Source organism: Sus scrofa, chromosome 18 (genome assembly GCF_054392235.1).
Source record: "Sus scrofa isolate SSC_HxYL_T2T_F1_AM1 chromosome 18, Sscrofa_HxYL_maternal_Yorkshire_Landrace_v2.0, whole genome shotgun sequence".
NCBI lineage: Eukaryota > Metazoa > Chordata > Mammalia > Artiodactyla > Suidae > Sus > Sus scrofa.
In genome coordinates this window covers 16,688,668-16,698,962 of record NC_139400.1, presented here as the reverse complement: position 1 = coordinate 16,698,962, position 10,295 = coordinate 16,688,668, and the positions used below count along the sequence as shown (strand labels likewise).

The window sequence follows — 10,295 nt, the reverse complement described above, 5'->3', positions numbered from 1 at the left end:
GGCCAAAGCGGAGGGGAGTTTCTATGTTTGATAATAAAGGGGGAGGCTTGAGCAGAAAGGGGCCTGCGTACATGACGTGAGGGGACAGTGTCAGACTCCAGCCTGCAGGGTGGCAAGGAGCCAAGAGAGGGTCCCCTGCCCAAGTAAGAAGGCAGCCAGGGGGAGGCGACTTGGAGTAGCAGCGCTGGAGACGGAGAGGGCCATTGGTGCAGCCCTGAAGCCAGCGGGGGTTTGGTCCTCGGGCTCCACTTTGCCTCCGGAGGACTCCAAGCAGGGGCCTCGGGGAGTAGGGACAATTTCCGGAATCCAGCCTGTGGTGTTTTCCACTAGCTCCTGCAGGAGAAGGAAGAACTGGGTTAGAATGGAAACATCCCCACCTCCTTTCCTCTCCCAAGACCCTCCTAGATGGTCCTCTGTCCTCCCGAGCCTGCTGGGAGGCTCCACTCTGCTCCCAGAGCAGCACCAGCCCCCTCTCTGCTCCCTCAGCTTCTCCTTCTCTGATCCAGTATCCCTGCCATTGTGCTTCTCATCGTTCTTCTCTTTTCCGGTCTTGGCCAACACCATCCCTAACCCTGAGAAGGTGGCGTTTCCTGGACACTTACGTCAATGGTCTTTATTATCACCGTCTGCTGGGCCTCCTTGCAGGCTTTCTCTGCCTTCTTAATGCTTTCCGGGGTCCACTCCACATTGTTCATGGCCATCATGCCCTCCATGGAACTGTTGTGGGCACGGAGAATGGACACTAGTTTAGGGGCGACTTAGAGCCTTGACAAAATGTGTATAAAACAGCCTCACTTTTATTAGCATCAGTTCCATGTCGGCATAAACCTCAAGCAGTGTCTTACAATTCAGAGGCAATTGTGAGCGTGGCAGAAGGAGAAATATCATCAGAACTCAGACATGGGATTTTTTTTTTTTTGGTCTTTTATCTTTTGAGGGCCACACCCTTGGCACAAGGAGGTTCCCAGGCTAGGGGTCTAAATCAGAGCTGTTGCCGCTGATTCCCAGACATGGGAATTTTTTAAAACTGAGAAAGAAACATCTGACTCTTTAAAGAAGTGTTTCTTGGAGTTCCCGTCGTGCCATAGTGGTTAACAAATCCAACTAGGAACCATGAGGTTTTGGGTTCGATCCCTGGCCTTGCTCAGTGAGTTAAGGATCCAGCGTTGCCATGAGCTGTGGTGTAGGTCGCAGACACGGCTCGGATCCTGCGTTGCTGTGGCTCTGGCTTAGGCCAGCGGCTACAGCTCTGATTTGACCCCTAGCCTGGGAACCTCCATATGCTGCCCTAGAAAAGGCAAAAAGACAAAAGGAAAAAAAAAAGAAAAAAAAAAAAGTGTTTCTTGGGAGTTCCTGTTGTGGCGCAGCCAAAACAAATCCGACTAGTATACATGAAGATGCGGTATCGCTCCCTGGCCTCCATCAGTGGGTCGGAGATCTGATGTTGCGGTGAGCTATAGGTGGCAGACACGGCTTGGAGCTGCTGTGGCTGTGGTGTAAGCCGGTAGCTATAGCTCCGATTCAGCCCCTGGCCTGGGCATTTCCAAACGCCTCGGGTATGGCCCTAAAAAGGAAACAAAAAAAAAAAAAAAAAAAAAGGAGTTTCTTAATCTGGGGGCCATGAAGTCCAAGAAGGTTGATGGAGTGACTTCTGGGAACTATAAATGTCCTGAAATTGTATGTGAAATGAGGTGCCTCTGCATAGACGTACATTTTTCTTGGAAAAGAGTTTCAGCGCTTTCATTAGGGTCTCAGGGAGGATGCTAGGTTCCAAGTAATTAAGGGTCACTAGTAAACAGCATTGGAAAGGTAAACAGTATTTGACCAAATCAGGTGGTCCATGAAAAAAAGGCAGACAAATAATCTTTACACAAGTGCTCTGACTTCCAGAGGTCACATGTGAGGGTCTTATCTTCCAGAATGACTCACTCTGAAGCCTCCTCCCCCAGCTCATGGGCCACATAGATGATGTCGGGGTAGCCCATGCAGCTGGAGATGTTGTTTCGGGGATAGTAGAAGAGGAAGATGAGGCACATCTCATTAATGGTGCTGGGCCCCCCCTGGAGGAGAAAAGAGAGAGCGAGTTGGAGAGACAAGGATACAAAGGCCTGCAGAGAGATGGGAACAGGTAGGCAGAAACTAGCTTAGGTGGTCATTCAGTGATACTGTTTTCCTTTTCCCTTAACCTAGAGCCAGCTCACTTTTTTTTTTTTTTTTTTTTTTTTTTGGTCTTTTTAGGGCTGCACCTGCAGCATATGGAGGTTCCCAGACTAGGGGTCCAATCGGTGCTACTGCCACCTGCCGACACCACAGCTCACAATAACGCCAGATCCTTAACCCACTGAGTGAGGCCAGGGATTGAACCTGCATCCTCATGGATACTACTCAGGTTTGTTAACCACTGAGCCATGACGGGAACTCCAGCTCACTAATCATTATTTACTCCTTAACATACCTCTTCCTTTCTTGTTCTGTTTCTAACCGGCCAATAATTATTGATATGATTTCCAAAGAAATATCCCACATAGCGTCCTCCTCCTCTACAGCTCCTTTGCTACTGCGCTGGTTTTAGACAAGATGGTTGAAAAGATGAGATAAAATGCCGAGTTTCCCCCCAAAAGCCACTTCCTCTTAAGCTTCTCTGGAATTCCCCATCTCTGCATGTCAAAAGCAGGTCCCACTCGCATATGTCATGCGCTCCGTTCACTGTGTGAGGTCCTGATGATATTTCCCCCTGCGAATTCCCCTTGTGCGTTATCGCTGTTCTTCTCTTACTGTGTGTTTCACTTTCTGCCTTGTGTTGTAATCATTTGTATGGCTGTGATTTCTTCCTTGAAAGCATGCGATCCCTTTTGGATCCTGCCAGCACCGAGCCGTTCCTGACACACGACATGGGTGTGGCTCCTCGTGACCATAATTACAATCGCTAAGTCTAACTGATCATCTACTTCAAGTCGGGCCATGATCTGTGTTAATCGACTCTCCCCCACACCTTCTGAGACAGTATTCTTAATTCTTAATTCATACTTAATTATGAATTGAAACAGACACAAAGGAGCTGAATCATTTGCCTAAGGTATTAATGACCATGTTGACATTCAAACCCAGGCCATCAGGCCCAGAGTTCGTGCTCTTGGACCCTGTCACATGCTTTCCTTTCATAATCTTAGTGGGTCACTGACAGAGAAAATGGGAATCCTGTATTCTTACAGTCATGGGGATGTGACAGCGTGAAGCCCCATGTCAATGGAAAACTCCACTGGAGAAAGAGAGGGGCTCCAGCTGGAACACCCTGTCACTTGATTGCCAAGGCCAGGGACGAGGTTCTATTTGGAGGCTGTCATTGACCATAGTGGGGGGAGAGGGACTTACAAAGGTCAAGAAGTCTCGGTCCAGCGTCTGGTAGTGACACTCTACCAGCAGTTCATCTCCCTGTGCGGAGTGAAACAAAGGCTGAAAGTAAGACGCAGGGGGACTGAGAGCGTCTCAGACCTCTTGTGGCTAATGAACGTGAGGACAGATCCTGTCTCCCTCCCCCCGTGCCAGCCATGCCAACCCCCTGGGCTCTCACCGGCTTGATGACCATGCGATAAGGTAAATCTCGAGTCTCCTGCAGATTGAAATCGTAGGAGTCATCTTTACAGATTGTTTGGAGTTGTGTTCCATTTCTAGAGGGAGACACGCGGAGGGGACGGGAGTCAGGAGAGGATGAAGCGGGGAGGAGGGCCCTTCACAAGAGAAGCTGTGTGTGAGGCCATTCTGTGGGCACAGATGGCCCCCCAAGCAAAAAGCTCCTCCCTCCACCATCATATTCCTGTCCTCTCTCCTACAGGAAGAGTTCTAGACCAACCAACCAAGCATCATCTCATGCTGCGGAATCATGATGTCCAACCCTAACTTGCATTTGCAGGTACAGAACGGAGCGCTTCCTAACCCATGCCTTCCTTACCTGTATTGCACGGCTTGCAGAGCCCGGCCAGCCAAGTGGGTGTGGAGCAGGTAGCCATACACCTGGATGTCAAGCACCGGGGCCCCATTCATCTGTAGCAGGGAGGAGACACACCTGGTCTAACAGGGACTCTCGTGATGCCCTGCTCTTCAATTGTCTATATATATATATATATATATACATTTTTTTTTTTTCTTTTTTAGGGCTGCACCCACAGCATATGGAGGTTCCCAGGCTAGGGGTCGAATCAGAGCTACAGCTGCCAGCCTACGTCACAGCTACAGCAACTCGGGATCCTTAACCCACTGACAGCTCACAGCAACTCAGGATCCTTAATCCACTGAGCGAGGCCAGGGATCAAACCAGCAACCTCATGGATCCTAGTCCAGGTTCGTTAACGGCTGAACGATGCGGGGAACTCCCTCCTTTAGTATTTGACACCTTCCTCTCATGACTGACACATACCCCTCTGGGCCCCACTGGCCCCTCCTGCCCCTCTCCTTGCCCCAAAGCCCTCACGCATGCCTTCCCCTGCACCATCCAGGTGAGCCATCCTGTTGAGCGCCGGGCAGTAGTCCTTCTCCAAGTCGGGCTCAGGCTAGTGCGCGCTGGAGGATCACACCAGACCTGCGGTGGGGAGCGAGGAACCTGGGGCAGGGTGCCTCCCGGCCTCACCTCCTCAAACTTGTCCGTCTTACACAGCCCGTAGGACATGAAGGACTCGGCGCCCGGGGGGATGAAGTGGATGGGGAACGTGAAGAAGCCCAGCTGCAGGACACCCATGTCGTATTTGCGCAGCTTTGCCGTGTAGTAGACTCGAATTCCCGAGGAGTCGTACACCCCTGGAACCAATCCCCAGAAGGCAGGAGACTGGGTCACAAGATGAGGGGAAAGAGCGCCCCGCCCCCCTGGAAAAAGGGGGGGGCTTCGAGCCGAAGGGGTCTGTGGGGCCTCGGGTGACTTCCTCCCAGCCGGTAGAGGGCGCAGCCGCCCCGCCAGCCGTGTTCTCGTCTCAACGCGCTAGGCGCTCACCGGGAAGATTGTGAAAATTGCTATAATGAATCTCCAGTCGGATCCACTGGGGGTCCAGGGGCGTCCCAATAGAGATGCCCACGTCATCCGGAAACTGGTAACTCTGGTGGATGGAGGGAGATTGGGCAGCGGGAATGACTGGGAACTCGGCGCTGGGAGCCAGGGCCTGCCCTTGTTTTCTGGCCCTCGTCCCAGACCGCCTCCGTCCCCCCCCCCACCTTCTGTCTGTCCAGCAAACCCGGTTGCCCGACCCCACGCATCCCCTTAGCGATTTCCCCCATCACAGGACTCACTGTGCCCCCGACAGCCCAGCCCACGATGACCTGGGAGCAGAGGGAGAAGGCAGGGTCGGCCCCGTAGCAGTCGCTTATGCCCGTGGGGAGGGCGCTGGCGTTGCCGCAGGCGTATACCAGGATGTGGTGCACCATGGTCTCGTTGTGAGGTTCCAGTTTGGGCTCAAACTGGGTGGGGGACCCAGAACAGGGCACCGTCAGGATCCTCTGGGCCAAGTTCTCAGTCCGCCACTCCCTCTCCTGTGCAGGTCCTTGCTTCTCCCTCTCTCTTCCATCTCCTCTGTTTTTATCTTCCCCAAACTACCATTTCCCCCATATGCTCACTCCTCTCTCAGCCCTCACCCTTTTGTTTTATTTTTATTTTTGGTCTTAAGAGGGCTGCCCCTGCAGCATATGGAGGTTCCCAGGCTAGGGGTGGAATCAGAACTGTACCAGTGGCCTATGCCACAGCAATGCCAGCTCCAAGCCGTGTCTGTTACCCACACCACAGCTCACGGCAACGCCAGGTCCTTAACCCACTGAGTGAGGCCAGGGATCAAACCTGCGTCCTTATGGATACTAGTCAGATTCATTTCTGCTGAGCTATGACGGGAACTCTAGCCCTCAACCTTTTGAAAGGGCTTCCTGGGAGCCCAGCATACTGGATCCAGCCAGGAAGTTCCCAAGACTTCCAACCCCCCCCCCCTTTTTTTTGTCTTTTTGTCTTTTTAGGGCTGCACCTGCAGTATATGGAAGTTCCCAGGCTAGGGGTCAGATCGGAGCTATACCTGCCGGCCTACACCACAGCCAGGGATCGAACCTACTTACTCATGGATACTACTCAGATTCGTTTCTACTGTGCCACAGTGGGAACTCCCCAACTTTCCCTGGATAACCTCACCAGTTCACCATAGCTGAGCGTGTGGCCATGCCTGGTGGGATTCCCTCTCTCAAGACCCAAAATGGCTCGTACGCATTAGCTGCTCATTATAAGGTCATACTTTTATTTATTTGATCAGAGATGAAATCACTCAAATGTGAAATCAGGTGACAGATTTGAGTTTCCTCTAGCCAGACTTCGCTGACCTGACAGTTTCCAGCCACATCTCCCTGGCCTGCGTTTTTCCTGGGCTAAGAGAACGTAATTATAGCGCTTATACTTCATTTGTTGCAGACACGTATTAACTAATGACCTTAGTCAGATTTGCTATTGCATTGCAGGGCTCAAATAAAACAGTACTGGGAGGTATAGTTCTGGAAATCATGCAACTACCTCCTCCACCAAACCTGGCCTGGCCCCCTTGTTCTCCTGGTCACTTCCCTCCTGCTTTGTCCCCGCAGTGGTCTGAACACCTTCTCTTCAGAGTCTCCCGTGCCCACTGCCTGTCTCAACCACCTGGACAATGTCCCGCCATCTGGGTCTGGTTCACGGTACCTTGTAGATGTGATGCTTCTTGCTAACGATGGGGAGAGGGAGGAAGGTGCAGGCATAGGTGGTGTCATCCTCTGGAATGAGGAACTGGAGCAGGACCCACAGAGGCTGAGTGGGTGGGAGTGGGGCTCCCAGAGAAGGAGGGGAAGGGGCACATCAGGGAAGGGCGGTCACTTGAGGGCCAGTTTGGCCATCCTCAGGGGCCCTGGGGAGTCCGAGGAGCCTCGGTCCCAAGAACACACTGAGGACTGGGTGCAGGGGGAAGGTTGGGTTGGGTGGAAGGTGGGAGGGGGCTGGGGAGGCTGGGAGGGAGGGGCTTACATCCGTGATCTCCAGGTCGTGGATGATGGCGTCCTCGGGGGCGTCGAGATCGTCGGGGTGGATGATCTGGAGCAGGAAGATGGACTTCACGAACATCCGCTCCCGATCCAGCTTCAGGGTGTCATCAGGGCCATAGGCAGCCAGCACCCTCACTGTGTCACTCTGGGGGTGTCAGGTGTAATGAGGTGTTACACCCCCCCCCCAGCAGCACTTTGCACAGACCCACACCCTACCACCATCACAAGCCACTTGCTCACTTCTGCACCGTGGAGCAAAGAGACCTTCAGACTGGGGGTCAGAACTGGTTGGCTTCCAGCTCTGCCCAGAGGCTAACTTGCTGGAGGTGCTGAGCAAGCCACACCGCTCTTGTATCCCCTCTCTGAGCCCTTGTCGCCTTGGGTGTGTGACGCTCTGAAGGCGCATAAGATCCAGCAAGGTTCTTCAGGAGGGAACACGAGGGAGGGGGTGTGAGGCCCAGTCACCAGGAGGCCACCCTGTCCAGGGCCGGGGCTGTGCCTGGGAAGGCTGAGGGAGATGGAGGTCCCAAGAGCCGAGACTGATGGACATGTGTGGCCATTCCAGCTTGGGTGTGACTTCACCCCCCAGGAGGAAAAGCTGCTTGTGCTCAAACGTTCTCCAGCCCCACCCCCGCCTTTTACCGTGATGTCTTGGTCCTGGGGGTCGCAGGAGCGGAAGGGCCTGGAGAAGCGCATGGTGGTGTAGACGGCGTCTTCCGTCAGCCCCTGCAGCTCCGCGTCCTGGCTCCCGTCCTCTTCCAGGGTGTCTTCATCCACCACATGCTGATCCTGGGGTCCAGTGAAGGTCAAGGGGTAAGAACCAGGAGCCCCAAGTGGCCATGACTTTGGAGAATTCCAGGTGAGTTCCTTTAGCTCCCCTAAGATGCTAAATTAGTAGGACCCAGGTCTTTATTATGCAGTGGGCTCCTCGGACAGAGCACTGCATCAGGGACGGATTCAGAGGGAAGAGGGATGGACAGTGTCCAGTGAAGTTTAGCCACCTGACCTTGCTCCACTTCTCCCATTTCAAATCCCATCGCCATAAATCCTAATGCTCCTCCTCTATCCCTAAGCCTGAGAAGCTCACTCATTCCCCGACTGTCTATGCGAGTCACCCTCTCATAGGGCTCTTCGTGTGGATGCTTCCCCGGTACATGCAGTTCAGAGGGGGTGAGCCTGGGAGACGGGTGAACTGCCTCCTCCTCTGCAGAATGGGCTAATCATCATCTGCCTCGTGCCGATGCGGAGGGGTTTACCATCTGCAGAACTTGGACCAATGCCTGATTAGTCAAAAGCGTGTAACAATTGTAAGCTCTTAGTCTTGCAGCTCCTGGTGCTGTGCCTAGACTGTCTCATGCTCTGGACAGTCCCAAACAGCTTTGATGTTCTCCCGGTCAAAGGGCACTGAGACTGTGGTTCAGGGCTTTTTCTCTTTCAGTCCAATAGCTCCATTCCCCCGGTTCCCTTAGGGGACATGGGATTTTCTAGGCGAATCAAATGCTGTCGGCCACTGAAAGAGTCTAACATATGATGCAGACTTCCGTGAACTCAAGGAGCGAGAAGGACTCCCAGGGGCAACGTCTATGCCATCTCATCTCACGAAAGACCCTAGAGATTGAAACTCTCCAGTGGACCATTTCTGTCGGGAGAAGCCAACTGTCAGGTGGTGTTCTGGGCTGGTGCCTGGATGTGTTTGGAAAATATGGATCTTTCTTGGACCTGGAGCCATCCTCCACCCAGCCAGAGACCCTTGTGCTTAGGAGGGATTCACCCTCTGACTCACCGAGAAATAGACATGACCGTCAGGCGAGACCCCTCCGACAACCAGATCGCTGCCTGCTCTGGTGTAGCGATTGGTGATGCCCAAGCCCACCCAGCCAGCTGTCCGGACCCGGAGCTCAAAAGCGATGATCTCAGCGTCCAGGTCAAAGTCCCAGCGCAGGAAAATGACATTAGAAGGATCTAGGAACCTAGAATAACGCAGACTCGAGGTGGGGCCGAGGCGGTTGCCTTGGGAGGGGGCTGCCAGGGCTGAAAGCAGAAGAAGCTGGAGGAGAAGGGCGTGGGCCATGGCTCTTGGGGGCTGAAGCCTCTCTCCTTCAATGGACACTCAGGAAGGATGGACTTATATGTGCCTCTCGCTGTGCCAGGCACCACGCCACAGGGGAGGGACGGTCTGGGGCTCTTCTGATCTTATTATCTCTGGCTTCAGCGTGGTGCCACTTACATAACTCAGGAGGTGTAAGGTGCCCAGAGGAGACTGCTTTTGCCCCAGAGTAGGGACCTGGCATAAAATTCTCAGGAATGAATCATTAAGACTCTTCCTTCTCAACTGCAGGCCAGTGTCTGACCCATGGCGAACTACAGAATCCGGGATGTTTAGTTTCTCTGTACCTCTCTTTCTCCCTCCCTTTCTCTCTGTTTCCTCCTCCATTCCCTCCTCCCAGATGCCCCACAACCTTGTAACCAGCCCTGTAGCACTCTGTCCTCTGGCCCATGTCCCCCACCCCAGTTTTTGTAAATTTTTTTTGTCTTTTTAGGGCTGCACCCATGGCATATGGAAGTTCCCAGGCTAGGAGCTAAATCAGAACTGTAGATACCAACCTACACCACAGCCACAGCACACCAGATTGGAGCTATGTCTACAACCTACACCACAGCTCATGGCAATGCCAGATACTTAACGCCCTGAGTGAAGCCAGGGATCAAGCCCGCATCCTCGTGGATACTAGTCAGGTTCATTACCACTGAACCAAAACAGGAACTCCCTCCACCCTAGTTTTTCATGGGCGTCTTCTATTTTGTCTCTATATGCAAGGGAGGCACAGGGAGGGAGGGGTGGTAGGACTTTGTGTGTGCCCTGCCCTTCAGGCTGTCTCCAGCACAGGAAGGAGAGGAGGTGTCGGGAGGGGATGAAGGGGTGGCTAGGATTTCCATCTCCTGAAGGAGTCTCTCCTACTAATCCCTGGAAGGACGTGTAGAGGTGAAACAGCCCCGGTCGGCTTTCTAGACGGGCAAGTCAGCGGCAGCTCCTCGTTTCTGCACGTTGCTGAGGAGGAGCGAGGAGGAGGAAGGGAAGGGAAGGAGAGGGAGAAAATGGGCACTATATATGAATTTGCCTTCAGGATGCTTTGTACTTTGCTCTTCCTCCCACGAATTGCCTTTCAGAGATGCCCATGGAAGGGACCCTCCACGGGAGGCTCGACCACCTCCCCTGCTGGCAGAGCACTTTGGTGTGATGGAAACAGTAGAAGTGCAGAAGGGGTATCAGA

The 10,295-nt window shown here is 53.3% G+C and overlaps 1 protein-coding gene across 1 annotated transcript; it reads right to left on the bottom strand.

Moving 5' to 3' along the window:
- Positions 1–9,106, bottom strand: MOXD2 (monooxygenase DBH like 2). The gene is made up of 13 exons (XM_085005245.1): positions 8,807–9,106; positions 7,666–7,812; positions 7,007–7,168; positions 6,689–6,772; positions 5,275–5,442; positions 4,982–5,084; positions 4,625–4,791; positions 3,950–4,041; positions 3,572–3,668; positions 3,373–3,432; positions 1,930–2,060; positions 603–717; positions 1–333 (listed from the first exon to the last, which is right to left on the bottom strand). The coding sequence occupies exons 1-13, from the start codon at positions 9,092–9,094 to the stop codon at positions 91–93; spliced, it is 1,857 nt and encodes a 618-aa protein (XP_084861371.1). The 5' UTR covers positions 9,095–9,106; the 3' UTR covers positions 1–90.
- Positions 9,107–10,295: the final 1,189 nt, after the last annotated feature.